At 40.3% G+C, this 25,948-nt stretch overlaps 2 protein-coding genes and 1 long non-coding RNA gene across 7 annotated transcripts; 1 reads left to right on the top strand and 2 right to left on the bottom strand.

Annotated features, from left to right (window-relative positions):
- Positions 1–4,459: 4,459 nt before the first annotated feature.
- Positions 4,460–12,204, bottom strand: LOC103696801 (polyubiquitin-like). 5 transcript variants are annotated; one of them, XR_016396225.1, is made up of 3 exons: positions 12,091–12,204; positions 5,494–6,495; positions 4,460–4,923 (listed from the first exon to the last, which is right to left on the bottom strand). XR_016396225.1 is itself a non-coding variant. In XM_008778520.5 (2 exons), exons 1-2 carry the CDS (start codon positions 12,130–12,132, stop codon positions 5,569–5,571), a joined length of 969 nt encoding a protein of 322 aa, XP_008776742.3. In that variant the 5' UTR covers positions 12,133–12,204; the 3' UTR covers positions 4,460–5,568. The 5 variants fall into 5 exon arrangements, 4 of the variants coding, with proteins under 4 accessions (XP_008776742.3, XP_088559205.1, XP_088559204.1 ...); XM_008778520.5 differs by having other exon boundaries at positions 4,460–6,495; XM_088703079.2 differs by having other exon boundaries at positions 4,460–6,495; positions 12,024–12,101.
- A 3,464-nt stretch (positions 12,205–15,668) lies between these two features.
- Positions 15,669–17,479, top strand: LOC149753033 (uncharacterized). Its single transcript, XM_089924954.1, has 3 exons — positions 15,669–15,991; positions 16,073–17,117; positions 17,207–17,479. The coding sequence occupies exons 1-3, from the start codon at positions 15,669–15,671 to the stop codon at positions 17,477–17,479; spliced, it is 1,641 nt and encodes a 546-aa protein (XP_089781080.1).
- A 6,903-nt stretch (positions 17,480–24,382) lies between these two features.
- LOC149753032 (uncharacterized) lies at positions 24,383–25,059 on the bottom strand. Its single transcript, XR_016396227.1, has 2 exons — positions 24,894–25,059; positions 24,383–24,803 (listed from the first exon to the last, which is right to left on the bottom strand). It is a non-coding gene; the product is annotated as an uncharacterized LOC149753032 (long non-coding RNA).
- Between the last annotated feature and the right edge of the window lie 889 nt (positions 25,060–25,948).

The following is a 25,948-nucleotide window of genomic DNA, read 5'->3' as shown; positions in this document are numbered from 1 at the left end:
ATCCTTAGCAATATCAGAGAAATGACATTATTTGTGAGATCAAACTGCTAGAGGAAAAAAAGAATGGTGCCTATTTACTTGATGTTAAATATATCAGTCCAATTGATATTTCCTTTATTTGTGGATTGCAGCTACGCACAAAAGCCAGTGAAGGAAGGGAAGCAACATGCTTCTGTATCCATGGAGGTGGATTGAATCCCAAACTATCAGCACCTTGTATTTGTTCTGAGAGAACTTTTTTTGTAGGCTAAGGTCCTCGTTGACCTGTTTAGTCTTGGTTCTTAGCTTTGCACCATCACTTAAAATTCCAATTGGAAGATAGATCAGTAGTTGGCTCCAGTTGGAAGATAGACTAGCATGCTACTCATCGCCTTCTAGTATGCTACTCATCCCTTTTCTTCCTTAATTTCTAATCGAGAAATTCCTTATTGACTTGGTTAGTCTCGTTCCTTAACATTTTAACTAAAATTCCAATTGGAAGATGGACTAGTATGCTACTCGGGTCGGAGGTGTATCTTTCTCATGAAAGAAGGATTCACCTTCCTTCGCACAAATCCACCATTAATAGATCATCTACTAGTTGCTTTGAGATCTGTGAAGGCAGATGAAGGATAGAGTTTGGAGCGCTTTGATATCCGTGTAATGTGGGATCCAAAAGTCGATTCGTGCGAAGGAAGGTGAGGCCTTCTTTTGCACCAAAGATACAACCCCAATCCATGCTACTCAGCGCTCTCTCTTTTCCTTCATAGACTAGGAGTTCCGGTGACCATTTACATCCTGAAGTCTTCGCCTACACTTTCAAGGAATTTTCAGAGCAGGCCCACATGGGTTGAGTATAGACTACTATGTTACTCGTCGCTTTCTTTTTTTCATTTCTAGACTAAGAATTCCTTGTTGACCCGATTAGTCTTTGTCTTTATGTTCCAACCATCACCTAAAAATCTAATTAGAAGTAAGGCTGCAAATGGGTTTGGTTGACTTGCTTAGACCCGACCCGACCTATTTTGGAGTCGGGTCGGGTCTTAAAATTGGACATGTTCTATTTTTCGGGTACAGTCTGGATTTTCTGAATTCAAATCCGACCCGATCCATTTGAAATTTGGATAATTTTGGATTTTTAAATCCTACGACCCGCCCCAACCCGATCTGACTCGAATTTGTAAAATTATTTGGGCCCGCAGGCCACAGAGATACAAACAAAACAAATCAGCTGGAAGCCTAGAATTGGGTACTTAAGGCTAGACCGTCCGGCCCAAATCAGACCCTCCGTCTCTATTTTGTCCAGATGGGCCAGACCGTCCAGACCATACCATGGATAGGGATGGCCACGAGTAAGCGTGATCCACACACACACACACACACACACACACACACACACACACACACACACACAGAGGAATGGCAGGGAGTTGCATCCTGTGAGATGGGGTGGTCTTTTCTTTTCTTTTTTTTTCCTTTTTTTTTTTTATTTCTGTGCGTGCGTCTGTGCGTGTGGGCGCGTATGTAGTAGTGCTTTCTGAACATTAATGTCATGTCACGTCCACTACCATGCTTGGAGGAGCCAACATTGTGTTGGAAGTGAACTTAAAAGGATGCTGATCAATTGAATAACCAAAGCAGCGACCCAGATTAAAGGTGCTCATCCTCTTCCGAAATTTGGAGGATCAATTCCACCCTTGTCCTATCCGAAGCTACCCGGATCTACAGAGAGACCAATGATGCTATGTATAGGATAGCTTTTTATGTTGCCAACATCTGGTATAATATTTCAATATTTTTTTGAAAAATACAATCTCTATATCATTGTTATATTTTTATTTTGTAACCAGTTATACAAAACATTGATACTTAAGCAAATAACATCATTATTTTTTTTCTATTATTGCTTGTAATTTCTTGTTAGATGTTGTAAGTGCCACATCCCCGAAAAATCAAAGCAAAGGTTTGCAAGGCAAATTATTTTGCTACAACAATAAAAATTTTTAATAATGATAGTCATTTTGTCACAACCATAAATAACATTCCCAAAGTGCAATTTGCTGAGGAGCAACACAAAAGTGTGGTTTATTTAGGAGGAATGAGCAATTGATGGATGCCTGTAATTTCAAAGAAAATAAATATTTTATATTATTTATAACTCTCCTATGGTCATTCACAAGGGAACAAAATACAAAATATATTTCCTCAAAGGATGATTATATTCAGTAAAAGGAAAGCTAGACTCATATTGCGTCCAAACTTGGAGCCAAGGGACTCTATATTAATGAAGATGAAGGTGGTTTGGCTTGCTTGCTGAGAAAGCTGTTGATTGAGATGAATCAGGGGGCTACAAGGTGATGGTGGAGAAAGAAAAAAAAAATGAATCAGGTGATTGCACTTCAAAATGCAAGGACCATAAGGTGAGGAAAATCTCTCCTTGTCTCGTCTTGAAACCAGCTGACAATGAGAACTGTGGTGTGAAAAGTGCACAGATAGTGATCGAATGGACAGAGAGTGGTTAATGGGACATGATTCATTTATAAATCTGTTTAATAAATACTTTTTCCTCTTGTAGATTGTAAAAATAGGACATGATTCATTTCTACACTTCCTATATTCTAATAGTTGTAGTGTAATTAGACCAGTAAGATAAAACAAAAGGCAAACGTATCTCACGAGTGCACATTTTATTGCATTCATAATATTTTGCTGTAAAGTTATACCACCTTCAAGAAGAAAAAAAAAATCTCAAATTAGAGAATTTTAGCTCCCAGCCTTTTGTTGGACTGCCATTTTATGCATTTGATATATTATATTTATGCCGGTGCAGAATTAGGAGTATGTTTAGTATAAAGTTTTCTTAAATTTTGTACACAAATATCTTTGTTGTCTAACAAGATGACTTATAAGGCTAGAGATTAAGCATATATAATAAAGGACCAGAGATAAAATTTTGAATCAACAAAAATTAAATGTAAAGTAAAAAAGAAACTTTTTTTTCTTTCCGATGATCCGATCGGAAAGAAAAAAGAAAATTTTCAATCCGCTTAACTTAAATCTCATCAAAGAAATTTAGAAGATGTAAAAATTATGAAAGTAGAACTTAAGTTCCCTCTTTTTTTCATTAATAGTCTGAAACCGATGTACACAATTTCTATTTATTATAGTGAGCTCCGTTCTTGCATAATTCAGATCAGATTTGTTTTCATAGCTCTAATAAGATTTTATTTTTTGAAACAAAAATGTCTAGTAGAAATAAACTGAAAAAAGCTAAAATTTTTTAGAAGGTAAATTTCGATTTCTACATCAAATTTACCTTTTATTGCCCCGCTTGATTCTTCTGAGATTGAAAGTTACATCCGATCAAAGTTTTACCCAAAAAGAAAACTTTCAATCGGTCCAGCCTGTTTTAGATCCTAAATAGGCAAACGTTACGTTATGGATCTCGAAAAATTATTCTTTTTTTTTAAAAAAAAAAAGAAGATGCCCCACAGTATCGTATAACCAAATTATGACCTCCAAAAATTTAGCTTATAACTTGGCTTTCTGATATGCCAGATCTTGCTCCTAGACCCATCCAACTCTACTCATAGTGGCTATAGTGCTCCATATGAGTCTAAGGATCCTCCTGGATCAGGTAAGGTTCCAAAGAGAGCTACCATCTTTCATTAGAGGCTCTGGTTGACTGCTTAGCATATGCATTTTCTAAATTATGTTGTTGCTCGCATGCTAAATATTTTTAAAGGAAACTTCATGGTCTTCAAACTGTTGGATATAAATCCACGGAGGTTGAGAGTACGGGTCCGTAATATCTGCATCAATAATGTGGTATATACAAGCCCTGCGCATCATTTATTAACTTTAAATTGAATTTCTAGATTATTTCCTTCTCATGTGGATTTAGGGAAGCCAATAAAGTTGATGTTTAAGGAGCAAACTTTGAGTCATAAACAGCAGCAAATCAGAAAGCATCAGCAGAGTTCAATGCAAAGATATGGCTAATTTTTTGGGTTGTTACATAAGCACGCAAATATGCCATTACTAAACGTCAAGTTCACTCCATTTGCAGATCAACAAAAAGCAATAACAAATTTTTTTCACTCCTTTATAAGTCTATTTGGAGGTTTTTAAAACAGTTGATTTTGGCCATCTTGGTAGGTAGCCAATAGAGAGATGATGCTTGAGATCTTGATTTAACCTGCCACGAAGGAAAGCCAGGAGAACATGGAAAAATTCCTCAAGCTCCAAGGTTTCCCAGATTTTTGCTGATATTGTGGAACCAAAAAATCATGATCTTGGATGTTATAGCAGACCTGAATTTAATTCTCATATTAAATAGCTGATTTTAAATACTTAACAATTAAAAACTTAGTTTAAAATTCTCATATTAAATAGCTGATTTTAAATACTTAACAATTAAATACTTAGTTTAAATAATAACAGACTAATTAGGATATCAGCTAATATAACACATTATATCAGTAAACATAGGCCAAGATAAAAAGGTAGAACGTGCCAGTTACATAATTATACATCATATAGGTAGGTGCCCGGTACCAATACAATACCATCTCAACTGATATCCCGGCGTTGGATGAAAACCTTGGTCTGGTCTTCGGAGAGTAATTTATCTCCAATGGCAAAAGCAAGCCTAGGGTTACACTTAGCCACCAGCTTTTATAAAACAGATGCCAGGACCTGATACCAAAATTTCTGAAATAATTTGACAAAATCCGGCTGAATAAAATCATCGCATAATAACACCAGATTTTCCATTCTCTTAATCTAAAGCAACAAATTGTAAACGACCATTGAGGTACTAGACACTAGTAGCATCTTGGCTTATAAGAAATAGAAAGTGTCACGATAACATAACTTGCAGAAGGACCTCCAAAAGAAAACCTCATGAGTTCAGCAAAGCGTCATCATCTCAATTATCTCCACCTGCAAAATTAAGGTAAGCATCATACTAGAAAGGAACATGCAGTATATTTCTAGCTCACATTCAACAGCAGAAGTGGAGCTTCTTGGACAACATAAAACAAGAAATGCTCGATAGCCACCCATCGTCTCAGCAGCAGCCCCTGATACATCAGCCTACAGATCACCTAAACATATATCCTTTTCCTGTTCCAACAGATATTGACTATGTTTTGCCATTAAAATAACCATCCAGAAAGGATTATCAATCCAGATACAAGTTAGTTGGTAAGTTTTTTCATAAAAGCATACGAAAGAAAATGAAAAGAAACCTTTCCTTTCTAAGATGTCACCAAAAGAATCAGCCACAATGGTGACACATCCTGAAAAATCTGTTTATCCCAATATTTTATCTCACAGATCTATTGTACCTTTCTATCATCATAAAATGCATTAGGAACTAAGCAGTAGAGTAGAGCCAAAGTGAATGTTGTTCTGTGCCAAAGTAGAACACTCATGGAGCCTTTTCTTAAAATAACAAAGCTTTAGATTTATGCATGGAATATTGGTCCTCTCTTGGATCATGGCTTTCACCTCTTTTATTTTAGTGTCTGGCTCCACGTTCGGAGAGATTCTTTCCCCATTTACTAAGTTCACAAAGATATGATGTCAGTACTGAAAAGAAGCATGTGTTCGTAGATCGATGGCTGAACCAGCACGTGTTCGGACATCGATGGTTGAACCACCCTGAATATGATAATCTGCAAGAGTTGCATCTTTGTCAAGTACTTTCCCTGCATACACCAGCATCTGGTGATTCAGTTTGAACCCCTTCTTTTCCATATTATCCATGACATTAGCTACCGTGCTGCTCTTTTCCACCATGAGTGTTAAGGTCTTCCCACTTGCACTCTTAATGAATATCTGCATTGGAGACGACGACAACTGCAAGACAGAATTATCACAGATTTTATGGTCATGCAAAGTTAGAGTGTCCTGTAGCTGGTTTCCAGCATAAACAAGCATCTGTTCACCAGTAGGATCCCCCTCCAAGCTCTCAACTATCATCTTGACATCCCTAATGGTGTACCAGGTTCTCACTTCAAGTATTAGGGTTTTACCACTAGTGATGTTGACATATATTTTCAGCTCATCTTTTGGATGCAATACTAAATTAAGCAACGAAGCTTCTTTGATATCATAAGCAATCAATGTCTCGTTATCCTCAAGTGATCTGCCTAAGTAGACGAGTGTTTGTTGGTTTAGTGGGATTCCCTCCTTGTCCTGGATTTTAGACTTCACATTTTGAATGGTGTCGCATTTCTTCACATCAAGCACAATTGTATTCCCAGTGGTTGGAACCTTAACAAATATTTGCATTCCATGTCCAATATAAAGGTTGATGGTGGAATTCTCGGGAATGTTGTAATCGGCTAGTGTATTAGTACCCTTGAGATGATTACCTGCAAAAAATAGCTCTTGTTGACTCGGTGCAAGTCCCTCTACGGGGGAAATCTTAGCTTTGATGTCATCAATTGTGTCTGTGCTGTTTACTTCAAGGGCTACAGTTTTCATCAACTTTAAGAAGATCTTCATCTGCACAAAGAAAAGATATTGGAAAAAATTGAGAGAACAAAAAAAAACATTTTCTAAGGAAGAATGGATCGAGAGAAGAATTAAAGATGAGATGCAAATTTAACAACATTCATAAATTAAAAAGGAAAAAAAAAAGAGAATTCACCATCATAATCAACACTAATGTGAATATCATCAAACTGATGCCAAGGACCTTATAGTTCAGTAGTCAAGTTCCATAGTGAAGAACATGAGTTATAAGGACATAACTGAGATTAGATTTGTTTCATGAGGAGCAGAGAAAAGATCCACCTCATAAAGACACAAAGTTTTCCATGAATAAAGCCCCCCTTCCAACTTTGTTTATCATATGCACTCTATAATCTATCATTTTCAGCCCATCCCAGCCAAAATCCGGCAAGCCTGTGCAGATGTTTTAAACCTGTTAAGTTCTGCCGGCAGAATTACGTTTGACTAAGTTTTGGGGTAAGCGTGTTCTGGCCAAAAGCAAAATAGACTGGGCATTACTCAACTTAAAATTTAATATTATAACAATTATATATGTATTTTGGATCTCTAACTTATCTACCTCCTCTTTTTCATCTCAATCCGCATCCTCATCTCATCACCACCACCCACCAACCTCAGCTGTCTTCCCCACTTTCTCCTCTTTCTCTTCTCCCTCACTTTCTCATCCCTGTCCTCATCCTTGTCTGCAGGCCCTGAACTGCCTCATCTCTACTAGCACCCCCCCCCCCCCCCCCTCTCACCATTTCACTGCACAGCATGGCCATCACCTCTCTTTGATAGGTAATGCCATTGTCCCCATATCTCTCATGCCCCCAGACACTAAAACCTTGCTCCCATTCTTGTTCAAACATATCATCCCCTCCCCCTCTCTCCATCTCTCTCTCTCTCGCTCGCTCGCTCGCTCACTTATAATTGTCAGTTAATTGCAGCCATTCCTAATGGAAATTGTCACTAACTCCAAAAAAAAAATCACTCCCCTTGAGCCATACAAGGGAATATGCATGTGCCCTAAATTTGATCAAGCAAGGTCAAGTAAGTCTCAAGCCAGAGCATTGCAGCTGAGTTGGGATCAGGGTGAGAGATTTAGGCTAAAGATGAAGACAAGCAACTTTGGACCAGTAGATAGGTTGTTGATATTAAGGGCAAGCCCAACCACAACTTGGTCCAGCCCGATCAATGCTCAAGAGTTATCTTGATGTCATTTCATCTTAAAGAAATTTAGTTACCGTTTGGAAATATAATTACTTTCATGGGGATCTTTATCTAATGGAGCCTTTTCTCTCACTGTCCCCTTCTCCTTGAAGACTGATGGAAACAAATTTTTGCTGACTACTGTCTATGGACGGTATGAAAGAGTCTTGTTTGATGCTTTCTAGGTAGAACTGGATGGTGTCCCAGCAGTATTTTCTTTCATAGCTACCCCAATGATAGAAAAACAGAACTATTTACTTGGTGGAATATGATGAAGTTTTATACTCTGATATTAAAGAGGTGGATGATGGTCTCCTTCCCCACTAGTTGTCCTTGTTTGGACAACCTGAGGATCAGGCAATCTTGTTGATTGGTTATCTCTATATCCACTTCCTTCAATTGAACTTAATAGCCTGGAGTGCCTTTTCTTTAAAGACGAAGTACGAGCTACGAACATGGTTTTTCCCACCTAATAAGACATCAAGCCCGGGTGATTTTCCCAACTTCTTCTGTGACACCCAGTAACTGGGCCCGGTCCACCTAACCGGCCAAGCCTTTTGGCCCAACGAAATGAAAAAAAAAAATTCTGGGGCTCGTGGGCCGGCTTGGAGTGGCCAAGCCCGGCCCGATCCCACTCAGCCCGGCCCAGTCTCAATGATGTCAACCACATGTGTTTGTTTTTAGATATCCATGAAAAAATTGGTTTCACTCGATATCTCCAAAGAAATTGTTTGTTGAGTTATTATCAAAAAATGTAGCTTGAAAATGCAATATGGCAACCAAAAATGTTTAAGGGAATAACCCATCTAGTAAAGGAAGTCAATCAAATAACACCATGTTACTTCCAATACACATTGAGATGGTTAGTCACTTCATCATCTCTACTCGGCGCAAAATTCCTTGGTCAAAATTGGAGAATTTAATGAAGAAAATAGAATAATAATAAAAAATGCAAGATACATCATAAAGAAATTGAAATATTGCCCGAAAGAGATAGACTTCGCGTCTTCACCTCTATGATCATAGTCAAACATTGTGGTTTCATGGATGAGGATGAGTACTTCTTGACAAAATCATTGCCCTCTTCACTTGATGCATCTTTTGATGGAGGCAACTCTCTACATGTCAATATCTACTCAATTTAATAGTCCCCTTTTCAATGAGTCCATCCTTTACCAATAGGTTAATGAACACATCATCTAAATGCTCAGATACCTAAACAATGGTAAGTCACCGCCTCTTTTCAAATTGTCCCAAAACTTGCTTATATCGGTTCGGAACTCCAAAGGACAAATTCATGAAAGAGGTAGAAATCCAACATATAAATCTTTTTCATTTTTTCATTGTATTTAATTTTATGTGTTCTAACTTTCACAAAAATGTAAGTGTTATTTAACTATGGAGTGACTAGACACCCTACATGTAACAATTGATCACAGATAGATTTTTTGATAATAATGCTCCAAAAGTTTTACGAGATTTTTTCTTTCTTTTTGGAAGTATAAAGGCCCAAATATGTCCTTCCTCCAAAAGGCAATGCAGTCCTAAAGGTCATTGACATAATTGATCATCCATCAAACTTTTTGTTACAGTCCGCATACCGATGCATACTACCTCATACTAGGCATACCATATCGTATCAGTACCGAATCAAAACTCTGTATGGAAGGTATACCGAGTATCAACACACCGAACCGACCTCCATACCAAGCATAAAAACACTATACCAATGTGGTACTGGTACAGGATCCGGTATCCAGATGGCAAACTTTGCTCTTGTATGCTAAATTTAAAATCACTTAATTCACTTATGTTTTACAGGTTATGAACAAAGATTTCTTCAAATACCTCATAAATTATGAAGGAAACAACACAACAAGTACAAGTCTCACATCTTTAACTACTATAGATATATTAGGAAAGGAGGATAAGGAGAAATTATTTTTTTGCAAAAAATCAATGCAAACTCTCGACTAAACAAAGAATTGAATCTGAGTTCTCGAACTTTTGGGTGTTCATTGATAGTGATAAGCACCTCTTCTATACTTTTCTTGCCTTGTATGCATTTACTAGCACTATTAACTCATGAATAAGATTTATAGGGTCACCATATTAATATTCATATCCATATACTATATGTAACAGAATCTCTTGAACAATTATTGTCCATCATTTATTCATTTAATGGTCTCACTTGATGTCACATTAGAAAGGATAGTGATTCATGGGGTGATCAAGAAAGTCCAAAATAATCAATGTAATTAATTGCAGATTTCCAAGAGGAAAAGGAAAAAAAGCCCAAGGTTCTTATAGAAGTTCTACTTAAAAGGGATAGGGATGACATGAGAAAGGAGATCTCATGGCTATCTTGAAAATAATTCTCACATAATAAAAAGAATAGAAAGAATAATTAAGAACAATTATCTCTTGACTTGACCGATAGATCATGACCATCTATGCTTTCCATGTGCATTGTGCATGTATAATTCTAGTACACCTAAACATTTTAGGCTATGTCAAACCATTTTCATGGATTTCGACCAACAATGCATTGATAGGTCACATGTCTATTATGATTGGACAAGAAAATTCTTGAATATCTCAGCGTACGAGAGGCTGAGAGTCTTCACCTCTATACTCCTAATACTTAGCCCTACATACATGTATGCAACCATGATGAAGTTCTAGATTGATAGGTTGGAATTTATGTAAGGTCAAGGTTATGATTGATTTCAACCCAAGAATGCTAGTATTCCCATTTGAATATACGAATATAAGGAAAAAAGACGGAGAATATGTCTTTGCAAGAGATCCTCTAGTAATCAAAGAAGCAAATACAAAATATTATATCCTTCAAAGTTCATTCCATTTTATTTCTTAGCCTTCGTCTAAAGAATTTTGCATTGCGCATAAAGCCTGCAGGTTTTACACATTAAAAGTTCATCCACAAACTTGAGGTATACCATTTCATCTTCATGGAACATAACTCAGAAGATGTTTTCATGGAATGTAGGTTGCACATCCTCTTGCCAAATGATGCTACAAATCTTTTAACACCAGCTATAAACTACCTAAGAAACAGCAGTGCTTTTGTCCAGTTATTTCCTATTAAAGTCAAGGGCATTTCAGCCTTCTTCATTGGACAAATGGTTGCAGTGATTCAAACTAACCCACTGATAATCCACCAAGTAGTGACCCAGCTTTCACAATAAAGGCAGAGATACTTGTTACTTTAATGGCAACAAGTGATTGGAATTGTTCCCATTGATCCCTAGTGAAACTTACAGGGATCACTTCTGTTCCAAGGGAGGAGCAAACTAATAATTCCTTATGGGGTGGTGGTGGGGTTTTGTTTCTAGGGTTGTTGGGATTGAACTTTTATAAAAACTAGCACCAAATGACATGGTTTAAGTATCATAGCTTCTGCTTCTAAACAAAGACAAGGTAACTGAAAAATAATAGGTTCCTGGTATCTGAACTTCCAAAAAATATTATTTCTCTATTTGCCATCCCTCCAGAAAAATGTTTCCTCGTGGCTGCCTTTACAACCAATGAGCAAGCTTCCTCCATTTTAAACTCAAGGAACTGAAATGAAGAGGAAACATAAAAATTAGACTAATTAACATATCAATATAGAGCAATATATCAATCTGCGCATACAAGTTTGGCCCCAACATTTGGTTTCAGCTGAAACTCAAAATCATATATAACAGGCTGATCCCAGCATTTAGTGTAATTCGACAGGTTCATGAATCATCTAGATCACCATAGAGCACTTGCATATGAGTTAGTGTCCACATATGCTTCTATTCAGATAAAATGTTCATTCTTACAAATGTCATGCCCTGTGCCTAACTAGTTCTTACATTAATATTAACTGCAATAAAGAATTTGGAAGCAGTGGTGAAGGTGGTGAAGATTCTCCATGATTGAAACCTTCAAACACAAATAGAAAGATATAAAAAGGTCCACATGAATGGATCATCTAAAGCACAGGATATAACCCTAAATCATCTAAAAATGTTATTTGAGCGTCGAGATAGCGAGAGGATCTCTCATCAAACATCTGGAAAAGAATATCCAGCTAAGATTCAACTCCAAATCTTGGTAAGCAGTAAACTGAAAATGCTGCATATAAGATGCCATTATGTACAAATTCACCAGCTAGATCTTGTCAATAAAAGGAAAATTTGAAATAAAAGAGATATACTTATCCATTATCTTAATAGAACAAGAATAGCATTAGCAAAATATTCTGGGAACGATCTGCAAGATATCAGTACGAAAAATATAAAGAGTGAAGAGGCCCAGACAAAGGCGACAAGAACCATGTTCAAAAAGCGAGGAGGAATACATAAGAAGCAGCAGTACAGCAAGAAGGATCAAAAAATTGACCTTGGATGGTTGGTCGGAATCCATGATCGCCCACTGATACATCTCACTTTTTACCTCCCTGCCCACGCTTCCACCCTTCCATCTTTTTACCCCCGGCGAATTTTTATTGCAGCCCTAACCAGTAAGCATCGGTTGCAAACGGATCTCGGGTCGACCCGGTTGGCCCGCTCCGAGTTGATCTTGGGTTGGGTCTGGGCCTAAAATATACGACCCATTTTCAAAAATCCGGTTCATCCGGATCTATGACATTGTCCTTTTGTCCAGACCATGTCAAAAACCAGCCTGGTAAAATTTACTGCAATTGCCTTTTCCAATAATACTCCCCCAAAAATGTGAAATGGTGCTATTTGAAAAGCTACCCATATGAAACTTCTACATTGGTAGCACTCCTAACTAGCCAATCCAAATCTATTCAAGTCTAATCATAAGCATCATGATTGCCATTAACCCCAATAAACTCGTTCTATACTATTCCCTAGTCCATATAAGCTATAGACTGAATTGGTTTTGATACTATTTTTAACAACTCAGAATCTCATTCAAAAAAAATTAACCAGTAGATGTTATTTGGGTTTCTTGGTCCTGTATAAATACTTAAGATCTGTCTAGTGCATAACCGATGTGGAAATAAGCATACATCCGTATGGATCCTTACATTATTACAATACAATATTATTAACGTTTATCTATATACTTATGGTAACATCATATCATATATAATTAATAGTAACACTAATAAAACTATAATATAATATTGCACAATATTGTGTAATTATTATAAAAAATCGCATAATATGTACTATAAAAAAATTAGTTGCATATTTTGATAATATGATGGAAGCTACTTTGAGGTCAAGTCATTTGAGCCATCCTGCAGACCTTACCCATTGGCACTTATGCGGGGAGTCTGCATCATTTACGACCTATGCTGCATAAAAGTAGGGGAGCCTGCCTTCATCTGAGTGACTATTGAAATACTACTGGCGTCGATCAAACACTAATTTCTAGGTCCAAGAAGGATGCTAATCTGCTAGACACCCCTAGTTCTTATTGAAATCAGATTCAGTGACTTTTGGGGGGTTGGGGTTGCGTTGGTTTACATTAGCCGTCATTATTTTCTGCAACTTAAGGTCTTCGGTATCGAACGTCTTTTGCTACTTTCGTGATGAAGAGAAATTGCTGGACGATCTAGCGAATGATTATATCACTCCTTGTAATGATTATTAGATCACTCCTTTTTACCAAGAGAGGGAGAGGGAGGGAGAATTGCTGCATGGCTAGGAGTGTAATTAGAGCCTACAGCCCACGAACCCAATCCAAAATATAGGCTTGGGAACAAACAAGAAGAGGCTCAAAGCATTACCTGTTGGGTGCAATTCAATTTTTAAGTTTAAATCGGAGACATTTATTGGGTTTGGGTTTGGGTTTGGACGGCACTGTATTTATTGTGAAGAATAGCTGACAACATTATCATGTCACCTTTTCGTCATTCTCTTTAATTTATCCATCTGGTCTAAAAGGCTCTAACGATGTGACATAGTCTCTGTTTTTACTGAGTAGATTAGCTGATGACAACATTATCATGTCACCTTCTGGTTACTCCAATTTATCTATCTGGTTTTTAAGGCTTTAATGATGTGTGAGTTTTTTCTCGAGGGAAACTACTGTCCCAATCACACGAGTAAATGTCTCGTGAACGAATGATGTCCACCTGAACGTTATCAGCTTCACCGATAAGTTGGGGGCCTACCTTGCATTGCAGTGGATAAACAAGCTTGGTTACACCTAGTGGTCGTCGGCCCCCACCCCTCGGATTGCGACCCCAAATCAGGTGAGGCCACCTGCCGAGCTTAAGCATATCAATAAGAGAAGGTGAAGAAATTTATGAAGATTGCCTTAGTAAAGGCAAGCAAGAACCAGGACCAGCCTAGCTTGAAAACCAGACGACCATGCCTCCTGAATTGTAGTATGAAGAAAGCGTCCTCGGCAACAAACTTGGCCCAAATCTCTTGGGAAGAAGCACCGAGAGGGGTGAGCTCTTTTCGGCCCGAACCCAACGGCACCACGAGGTGCCGTCAGCAAGTCTGGTTGTTTGAGCATGCAGCCCCAATCAGACAGTAAATTCTACAAATGACACAAATTTCATTTTCTACAACTAAATGAGGCAAGATAGGAACAGTCAAGCTGAAGCAAACAATTGAATTATCTATAAAGATATTATTAGATGCGCACTAGAACAGCAATGCTTTCAACTTCGACGTATTCTCCAGTGGTCCATGCCACTTGCACTCATATTTCATTGTTTTCTTTCTTCCTTCTGAAATGGTGACGCATGCATGAAGAAAAGTGTGGCAACACAATGGCAATCCATTAGCGACCAGGATCAAGTGCACAAAATATTAAATACCCTTAACTGAGAAATTAATGACTTTACAAGGAAATAAAGTGCTCAAAGGAGAGCAATACACCAGCAGGCTAGCCTCTTACGAGCTGCCTGGACGGGTCTGGGCGGGTCTTCGATATGCGAGGCAGGCTTTGCAGGCTGGCTCGATTATTTTGGAGGGTGACTCAGCCACAGTTATCAGTTGGATTCAGGAGGGGCTGAGGGGCGAGGGCACAGACCACCCCTTGGTTCGGGATATAGGGATGATGTGTGGGGTTGGGGTGTCGTTTAGGCCAAGCATGTATTTAGAGAAGCCAATGGGGCAGCCGATTGGGTGGCTGCATTCGCGGCTCATCATTCAGGATACACCCTTTGGGTGGGGGAGGGGGAGCTGCCACTGGCTCTCCGTGAGTTAGTATTTTTTGACTTTATTGGGTGTATTCGTACACGTATTGTATGAAAACCCGTCTTTAGCAAAAAAAAAAAAAAAAACCATTCTAGGTTTTATTTACGGTAAATTACTTTCCCATCCCTCTAAAGACCCCACTGTAACAGGAGGTCCCGGTTGACCCAAAAAAAACTTCCGGTCCACCGCTTCATGGATCTTTAATTCCCGGTCCCTAAGTTACTGTTTCCTTTAAAATATAGTACCCAAAGTGCCCCCAGGATACTTAAGTACCCCCATGCTACCAGAAGCGGGAAAAAAATAGGTACCGCGTTCTGTTTTCTAACCGGAAGACACTCTGTTTTTGTCTACCGAAGATGCTCCCAAGTAAAAATCCCACTTGCAGCCCTTAAGCGTGGATGCCCCTGGTGATCCCACGGAAGATGTTTACCGAAGATGGCTTTGGAGGAAGATTTTGAGACGGAAAAAAAGGTGTAAAAATAGGCCGCAACAGGGTATGCATTTTGTCTCCGTTCTTCTCTGTTTTGTCTTTGCCAATGGAGATTGTTTGGTCTGGGAAGAGACAAGCACCCATTAGGATGGATGCTAGATGGATAGGAAGAGAGCATGTCGAGCCTTTGTGTTGACCTAAAAACGTTGAGACTCTCTCTTACTCTTTACCTGTTCCCTGTTTGAGAGAACGCTGATAGTCCCTCTTTCTCTGTGTAGTGAGACTCTGCTCCACTATATTCCTAAGTCTGTTTGCAATTCGGAATTATCTGTTCATTGCCTCCTCTTTTTTCCATTGTCATGGCTTCGGAAGACACTGCTAGCTCTGTTTTTATGGCCATTTGTTGTTATGGTAGCGAAGCTGTGATTATTTCCATCTCAAAAGACACAATTCTTGATCAAATTTTTAAGGAAATAGTTGAAAGGTGGAGACATTTATCTTCTACAATGATAGAAGTTAAGTTTTATATTCCAAATAAGTCTAAAATGCTTGTTACGCTCATGAGCGATAAGGATGTTCGTAACATGCATGAAATACACGTCAACTTAAATGCCAAGGTGATCGAGATGGTTGTTACTCATTCTCCAATCTTGATCGAAGGTGCTGCTGTGGTAATTGAGAGGTATTCCGTTTTTAAAATTTTGTTTTGTGCAACGAATTTAGTAAGTTTGCTAAAATAATGTTTATCCTATTGTATGAACAGTGGCTCATCGCATTGTCCTGAAATTAGTTCGAGAGGGAAAAAATTTTCGAAGGGTAGCTCAAGTAATTTTGGTCAAGTTGTTGAAGAAACAAGAGCCGCAATTGAAGAGGAAGCAAGTCAAAAAAATTCGTTGGATGATTGGAAAAATAGTATAGAGGGTGTTGGTCAGGAGTTCATGAATGTGGAAACTCTACGTGACACCATTCGCAACTATTGCATTGCAAATTGCAGGGATTTTATCTTCGTGAAGAACGATCGTGATCGAGTTACTGTAGAATGTGTTTATGAAGGTTGCGAATGGCGTATTCATGCTTCTCGCCTTGGGAATGGTGAAAAGTTTGTAATTAAAAAAATGCACTGTAACCACACATGTGGAGGAGGATTGCAAGTGCGGTCTCATCCAAAGGCTTCAAAACGTTGGGTTTCCAAAATTGTTAAAGATCAACTTCAAGATATGCCGTTATATAAGCCGAGTGATATTGTAAAGGATATTCGAAGACAATATGGTGTTGAATTGCCGTATCATCAAGCTTGGCGTGGTAAGGAGGTGGCTATGATGGATCTTTATGGTAATAGCCGGCTATCTTATGAACGGATTCGCTGGTATTGCGATGCCATTCGTCAGACCAACCCCGACAGCATTGTAGAGTATGAAACAATTGATGGTCGATTCAGACGTCTATTCATTTGTTTTCATGCTTCACTAATGGGTTTCATAAAAGGATGTCGTCCTCTGATTTTTATGGATAGCACATTTATAAAGCATAAGGATGGAGGTGTATTGCTTGGAGCCACTTCCAAAGATGGAAATGATGATATGTTTCCTATAGCTTATGGTGTTGTAGATACAGAAAGTGATGAAAATTGGGAATGGTTTTGCCGGTTTCTGAAAGAAGCTATTCATAGTTGTACTGAGTATAGTGGTCAACAGTTCACATTTATGACGGATAGACATCAGGGCATTATTAAATTCGTGCCGAAGTACTTTCCTGATTCTTACCACTCATATTGTATACGTCATGTGAAAGAAAACTTCAAGAATCAGGTTTGCATCGTCATATTATGAATAATTTAAACTACAAAGTATCTATGTAATGTAGCATGTGGTATATCTGATTTTAATTATCAATGCAGGTCCTTGTCCATTATCATGCAGCTGAGAGAAAGAGGCTCATTGATTTACTAAATGCTGCTGCCTATACACCAAGGCTTACTGTATTCCGAAAGCTAATTGCAAAGCTTACATCAGAAGCCCCTGGTGCTACCACCTTTCTCCTACATGCAAAGCCGGAGCATTGGGCTCCAGATCCACGCTGGGGCATCATGACATCGAATGTGGCAGAGTCTTTTAATAGTTGGGTCGTGGAGGCTCGTCATCTCCCTGTGCCTCAGATGGTTGCCATATAAGGATCCAAATAATGCAGATGATGCATGAACGGCGTAATCGAGGATATAGCATTCAATCTCAACTTTGTCCTGATGCGGAGAAAGTGTTGCATAAAAATGCGGAAGATGGTCGGAGATTAGCTGTATTTACGTCCAACATAATGATATATGACGTAAAGGATACCAACTACTCATGCAAAGTTGACCTGCAGATGTGTAGCTGCTCTTGTGGCGAGTGGCGAATCTTCCGCATGCCATGTAAGCATGCTTGTGCATGCATCGAGAAGGCCGGCAGATCACTATACCAATTCACCGACAATTGCTTCCAAGCTGAATTGTATAGAGTAACATATGCCGAAGCAATCAGTCCAATTCCTGACATGGAGAAGCCCCAAAGTGCCTCTGAAGAGATTCACATTCTACCCCCTATCAGAAAGACACGTCCTGGCAGGCCTAAAAAGAAGAGAAGACCTTCGCAAGTGGAGTCAGTACGTGAAATGAGATGTGGACGATGCGGGAAGGTTGGGCACAATAGAAGGACTTGTAATGAGGTCATCAAGTAAAGAATATGGACATTATGAAGAATGTATCGAGATACCTGCAATGTATTTTCATGTTAGTCACAGCATATTAACTGGGAATCTCTTGTATTGATGTAAATGAAGTGCAAACTGAATTGTATATGTTGATTTTTTGTTAGATTTTAATTCAGTTACTTCAAATCGGAATGCAGTTAAAAAATTGTTACAAACACGTAATGATACACAGTTAATCAACAGTTGGCATAGCATTCGACGTCAGCTCCGACAATTACAATAGTTGAATATGGCGTGGAAAAATATATATTGACACCTAAAATCCCGTTTCCCGGCTTCCCTTCGACTTTGCCTAATCTGAGACTCTTAACGAGTCGACTTCGAAAATATTGGAGTCGACTCGATCTGTCCCGATGTCGACTCGGTAGGAAAAGAGGTCGACTCTTAGGCTTGGCTGAGCTAAGCTCCACTCTCTGTCTTTGTTCTGTCTCACTTAACGGGGCGACTCGCCTTTCACTGGGGTCAACTCGAACTGCCCAGGGGTTGACTCAGAACTCCGTGAGGTCGACACTTAGGCTTCGCTTATTTTGGTTGCTCTCTGTCTTTGCTCTGTGCCACCTAAGGAGTCGACTCGCCTTTCACCGGAGTCGACTCCCACTGCAAGGAGGTCGACTCAAAACTCGGTGAGGTCGACACTTAGGCTTCGCTTATTTCGGCTGCTCTCTCTCTTTGCTCTGTGCCGCCTAAGGAGTCGACTCGTCTTTCACCGGAGTTGACTCCCACTGCACGGAGGTCGACTCAAAACTCGGTGAGGTCGAGACTTAGGCTTCGCTTTTTTCGGCTGCTCTCTCTCTTTGCTCTGTGCCACCTAAGGAGTCGACTCCCACTGCACGGAGGTCGACTCAAAACACCGTGAGCATGACACTTGGGATTCGCAGATTTCGGCTGCCCTCTGTTTTCGCTCTTTGCCACTTTAGGGGTCGACTCGCCTTGAAATGGGGTTGACACAAAATGTGGCAGTTCGACCCAACTCACCATGGGAACACAGTTACGTTTTTTGGAACACAGTTATGCTGTCTGGGAACACAGTTATAGAGTTTCTGAGAACACAGTTACCTTGTCTGGGAACACAGTTATGTTGTCTTGGAACACAGTCATGGAGTTTCTGGAAACACAGTTAGCTTGTCTGGGAACACAGTTATGGAGTTTCTGGGAACACAGTTAGCTAGTTTCTGGGAACACAGTTACGTTGTCTGGGAACACAGTTAGCTAGTTTCTGAGAACACAGTTAAGATGTCTGGGAACACAGTTAGCTTGTCTGTGAACACAGTTATGGAGTTTCTGGGAACACAGTTAGCTTGTCTGGGAACACAGTTACGTTGTCTGGGAACACAGTTATGGAGTTTCTGAGAACACAGTTAGCTTGTCTGGGAACACAGTTATGTTGTCTGGGAACACAATTACGGAGTTTCTGGGAACACAGTTAGCTTGTCTGGGAACACAGTTAGCTTGTCTGGGAACACAGTTATGGAGTTTCTGGGAACACAGTTAGCTTGTCTGGGAACACAGTTATGTTGTACAGTTATAGAGTTTCTGAGAACACAGTTAGCTTGTCTGGGAACACAGTTATGTTGTCTGGGAACACAATTACGGAGTTTCTGGGAACACAGTTAGCTTGTCTGGGAACACAGTTATGGAGTTTCTGGGAACACAGTTAGCTAGTTTTTGGGAACACAGTTACGTTGTCTGGGAACACAGTTACAGAGTTTCTGGGAACACAGTTAGCTTGTCCGGGAACACAGTTAGCTTGTCTGGAAACACAGTTATGGAGTTTCTGGGAACACAGTTAGCTAGTTTCTGGGAACACAGTTACATTGTCTGGGAACACAGTTAGCGAGTTTCTGGGAACACAGTTAGCTTGTCCGGAAACACAGTTAGCTTCTCTGGGAACACAGTTATGGAGTTTCTGGGAACACAGTTAGCTAGTTTCTGGGAACACAGTTACGTTGTCTGGGAACACAGTTACGGAGTTTCTGGAAACACAGTTACGTTGTCTGGGAACACAGTTATGGAGTTTCTAAGAACACAGTTAGCTTGTCTGGGAACACAGTTATGTTGTCTGGAAACACAGTTATGGAGTTTCTGAGAATACAGTTACCTTGTCTGGGAACACAGTTATGTTGTCTTGGAACACAGTTATATAGTTTCTGGGAACACAGTTAGCTTGTCCGGGAACACAGTTAGCTTGTCTGGGAACACAGTTATGGAGTTTCTGGGAACACAGTTAGCTAGTTTCTGGGAACACAGTTACGTTGTCTGGGAACACAGTTAGCTAGTTTCTGGGAACACAGTTAAGATGTCTAGGAACACAGTTAGCTTGTCTGGAAACACAGTTATGGAGTTTCTGGGAACACAGTCCAATAGTTTCTGGAAACACAGTTAGCTTGTCTGGAAACACAGTTACGTTGTCTGGGAACACAGTTATGGAGTTTCTGAGAACACAGTTAGCTTGTCTGGGAACACAGTTATGTCGTCTGGAAACACAGTTATGGAGTTTCTGAGAACACAGTTAGCTTGTCTGGGAACACAGTTATGTTGTTTGGGAACACAGTTACGGAGTTTCTGGGAACACAGTTAGCTTGTCTGGGAATACAGTTATGGAGTTTCTGGGAACACAGTTAGCTAGTTTCTGGGAACACAGTTAGCTTGTCCGGAAACACAGTTAGCTTGTCTGGGAACACAGTTATGGAGTTTCTGGGAACACAGTTAGCTAGTTTCTGGGAACACAGTTACGTTGTCTGGGAACACAGTTAGCGAGTTTCTGGAAACACAGTTAGCTTGTCCGGGAACACAGTTAGCTTCTCTGGAAACACAGTTATGGAGTTTCTGGGAACACAGTTAGCTAGTTTCTGGGAACACAGTTACGTTGTCTGGGAACACAGTTACGGAGTTTCTGGGAACACAGTTAGCTAGTTTCTGGGAACACAGGTACGTTGTCTGGGAACACAGTTACGGAGTTTCTGGGAACACAGTTAGCTTGTCTGGAAACACAGTTATGTTGTCTGGGAACACAGTTATGGAGTTTCTGAGAACACAGTTAGCTTGTCTGGGAACACAGTTATGTTGTCTGGAAACACAGTTATGGAGTTTCTGAGAACACAGTTACCTTGTCTGGGAACACAGTTATGTTGTCTTGGAACACAGTTATATAGTTTCTGGGAACACAGTTAGCTTGTCCGGGAACACAGTTAGCTTGTCTGGGAACACAGTTATGGAGTTTCTGGGAACACAGTTAGCTAGTTTCTGGGAACACAGTTAGCTTGTCTGGGAACACAGTTACGTTGTCTGGGAACACAGTTATGGAGTTTCTGAGAACACAGTTATGTTGTCTGGGAACACAGTTATGGAGTTTCTGAGAACACAGTTAGCTTGTCTGGGAACACAGTTATGTTGTCTGGGAACACAGTTATGGAGTTCCTGGGAACACATTTACCTTGTCTGGGAACACAATTACATTGTCTGGGAACACAGTTAAGATGCTGTCCCGAAATCAGAGAAACCAAAGGGTCGACCCCAGTAAGTCGAGTAGACGTCGGCAACGATTGAGTCGACCCGACTGATATGTGGAGTCGACCCCTAGGTCCAAGGCAAGAAACGATGTTCCTCCTCCTCGTCCGCATGCTCCACCTTCTCCTCCTAGGCAAGTACCCTTGGTAACTCGTCCTGTTTCTCTCGGTAGGAAAATAGATTTCGACTTCTTAGAAGCCGAGGGTTTTACCATAGGTCTGAAGCTCAAAGCCATGGGTTGGGAAACCCTATGTTCCCTTAACATTCCGACGTACCCGAACCTTGTTCGCCAATTCTATGCCAATCTCAAAACCGGAATTGCTAGCTTTGAAAGTGTGGTAAACAAAACGCCAATTCTGCTAAACCCGGAAACCCTAGGGAGTGTTGTGAACATGCCAACCTCTGGTTCAACCGAAGATTTTTTAGAAAATAGAGTGTTGGGCATTCAATATCTTCTTGGTACAGAAAATGTTAGTCCACTTGAGCAAATTTCAGCCAACCGACTTAGTGTGGAAAATCGACTATTACATCATATTGTTAGCCGAATCCTCTTTCCGAAAATAGGTAGGTTTGATTTTGTGTCCGAAAGAGATATTCTTGTTATGTTTCACATTCTGAACGGTAGCCCCCTTAGTTTACCTCACCTGATGATTAGACACATGCTAGAGTCTGCCTCTAGAGCTAAGGCATCCTTGCCATATGGAATGCTCTTAACCTTAGTCTTCGAGGAGTTCGGTGTAAATACTGAAGGGGAGCCATCTACAACTCTTTCACGTTGGGATACTTACAATGACCGGTCGCTACATCGAATGGGTTTTCGTAAGAAAGATGGTCAATGGATAAGAAAAGATGAAGGGAAGAGCAGTGCGTGCTATAGAGAAGAGCAGCGACCTGTCGAAAATGAAGAATCATTTCATCCTCCCACTGAAGAACCAATTGCCCAACCTCAGCAGCCCACTGAAGTTAGACTTAGTGCTGAGCAATTCAGAGCACTAAGGGAAGATATCGTGCAAGAGTTAAGAAATTCTAGAGATGTTGCTTGTACAGACTTGGTACCTTCCAACGCAACCGTGTGTCAATTGGTCGCTGATATGAGGGCAGAAATGGTCAGTCTTCGATGTCTTGTTCAAGGACAGTACCAGAGATTTGTGGACATAGAAGAGGAGACCAAAAAGCTTCAACAATCTGTCAGAAAGGACATGGAGAATCTGAATGAAAATGCACAGGATGTATGCGACAAACTTCTACAAGGACTTCATAAGATCAATCAGACTTTAGCTGAGCTGAACAAGTCCTATCTCCAGTCCAATTCTGAAGTTGCAGCCATTCTGCAGAAAGTTTCAGAGGTTCTAAGTCCTGTATTGGGGAGACTGCCAAGAGCTTCTTCGAGTTTCACTGCCCCATGATTTCTTCTTTTCCTAGAAACTTAGGTTATTTTGTCTGCAAGAGTTTAATAGGTCTCGAGGAGACTCATTGTAATATATTTTTGTAATGTCTACAAGTGCAATGAAATGTTCTATTTTTGACCAACATGGCTTGTATAATGATATTTTTATTCTATGGTAATTGTGTATTCGTAACATCCAGAAGATTGCTAAAAAAGGGGAATGAAATAAAAGTTAACTAGATTAAAATTTAAAACTGAACTTGTGTAAGTTAAGTAGTCTGGGAACACAGTTATCAAGTCTGGGAACACAGTTATGGAGTCTGGGAACACAGTTAAGGAGTCTGGGAACACAGTTAAGGAGTATGGGAACACAGTTAAGGAGTCTGGGAACACAGTTAAGGGAGTCGACCCCAGTGAATGGCGAGTCGACCCCTTAAGTGGCACAGAGCCAAGACAGAGAGCACCCAAAAATAGCCAGCGCATAAGTGTCGACCTTAGCTAGTTTCTAGAGTCGACCTCTGGACATAAGGGAGTCGACCCTTAAGAGTGGCTGGTGTGCTGGGGTCGACTCCAGTCTAAGGGAGTCGACCCCAGTGAATGGCGAGTCGACCCCTTAAGTGGCACAGAGCCAAGACAGAGAGCACCCAAAAACAGCCAGAGCCTAAGTGTCGACCTCAGGCAGACTGGAGTCGACCTCTGGACATAAGGGAGTCGACCTTTAAGAGTGGCTGGTGTGCTGGGGTCGACTCCAGTCTAAGGGAGTCGACCCCAGTGAATGGCGAGTCGACCCCTTAAGTGGCACAGAGCCAAGACAGAGAGCATCCAAAAATAGCCAGAGCCTAAGTGTCGACCTCAGGCAGACTGGAGTCGACCTCTGGACATAAGGGAGTCGACCCTTAAGAGTGGCTGGTGTGCTGGGGTCAACTCCAGTCTAAGGGAGCCGACCCCAGTGAATGGCGAGTCGACCCCTTAAGTGGCACAGAGCCAAGACAGAGAGTGGCTGGTGTGCCAGAGTCGACCTTCGGACATTCAGGGAGTCGACCCTTAAGAGTGGCTGGTGTGCCAGAGTCGACTCGTGGCGAACAAGTGTCGACCTCTGAATTTAGGATTCGACCACATGAATGTATTGGGCGAAGACAGTTTCTCAAACTCCGACACGCTTTATGAAACCAGAAATGTTGATGCATATCATTGTTAGTTTAGTGCGGGATGATATTGTTACGATAAACTCGCACTGTACAAATCGATTTTTAAGTTGTCTGAGATTGCATTTGCGTAATCGAGAAATTTCCAATACGAATTACGTGACAACCTCAAAATACGTTTAAGTGGCTCAGTTTAATAAGTCACCGTAGACTTTTCGGTTAAGCGATGAGCATGACAGGGAGTTGGAAAAATTGCCAATAAATAAGGACTTTGCAGGGAATAATGATATTATCTCTGAAAATGTTATATTACACAGAACAAGAAAATTACAGTTGGACAAACATCCTTTAGAACACATTTACAATCAAGTTTTACAACTAATTTGCATTCATGTGATACAACACGTAGTCTACGATTTCTCTATACAAGTCTTCGCAGGGTACATTGACCTAAACCTAACACTGGCAACGCTCCCGGAATGTAATAGAATACTCCCTGCAGCCCAGCTCCTATATAAAGATGGATCCTTCAATTCTTCCTGCAATGGTCTCGTGCTGCCTCGGGTAAGTCCCTCTGCAAACATAAGCATGTATGCCCCGCAGTCAACACTATCATTTAGTTGTTGTGCACATTGTCGAATTTCAGAATATGCTAATTCAGGGATACGAAATCCGACAACGTCGTTTAGCCACGATCTCACAAAAGATGCCTGTAATAATGTGAAGAATGCAAAATTTTAAGAACATACGCCTGATAAAGAAGGTTCTCAGTAATATCAAATTTCACAAGTGATACGAACATATCTAACAGCGTCCACCCCAACGTCGAAACTCCACAAGGAGTTGTAGCATTCGAAACGCTGGTCCTTCAAGTCCAGAGAGAGTAGATACCAATGCCATCCCGTATTCATCGGAATGAAGAGATATCTACACTTTTGAAGATCGGCACATCTGAATTCTCGAAGCCATGTTTGAATACTGGGCACCAATGACTCTGATTCTTTTGGTAGCATCAGTGGTAATTGAGAGGTAATCCAATGGTAGATGCTGGAGCACGGCAGCCTGCATACAATTTATTTGTTACAGCCCCGTTGGCACGCTGAATTTCAATTGGAAAAATGTAAGAACGAGACATCATGAGCAGTAATTCAAAACCTAGATCTCGCAGCGCAAATATAAACACGGATTGTCAATAATCTCATTATACGCACGAGGCAGAAGCTCCAAAATGCGAAAGTACACATTGATTACCTGTACGCAATAAAAAAAGTACGCACTCAGTACCAAATTACAATTTTCAGTACTAGTTCATTGTAGGAGCATACGTCACTCCGTAGTGCCTTGTCATGCAGGAGCTGCACTAAGGCATCAGGGCTGCATGCAGGTTTGGTACGATCTTCGTCCTCCCATATTATATCCCTACATAATACAAATGTTTAAGCAACTTTAAATGCGATAATTGTGAAAAACGGTCAGTTAATATAATTAACTTACCCAAACTCATGTTCTTCAAGGAAGAATTTAATAGCTTCTTCATAGCAAATAGGGAGTATACTTGTCCCCTTCCCATGAAAGCTATTTCAGTGCCACTCTCTGAACATCGTTAACTTTAGTGGACGACACTATATGCTAAGTTCAATAAATGGTGACGACAGATATTTTGGTTAGAAAACTTAACTGTATAGACTTAGCAAATTCAATATGGATAAATAAACACATATGGACGAGACAACAATTCTATACCGCTCCCGGGGGAGAGGTTTCCTCCCATGTTGGAGCAGATTTTTGGAGCTCCATTAATGAACTTGTCGGTGGGTCGAATATGTTGGTTGACCGAGCGGGCGAATCCTCGGAC

This window comes from Phoenix dactylifera, chromosome 8 (genome assembly GCF_051530095.1).
Source record: "Phoenix dactylifera cultivar Ajwa chromosome 8, Ajwa_hap1_PhDact_Kaust_v1.1, whole genome shotgun sequence".
Lineage (NCBI taxonomy): Eukaryota > Viridiplantae > Streptophyta > Magnoliopsida > Arecales > Arecaceae > Phoenix > Phoenix dactylifera.
Note: the sequence above shows the minus strand (reverse complement) of the source record. Positions and strands in the feature narration are given on the sequence as shown.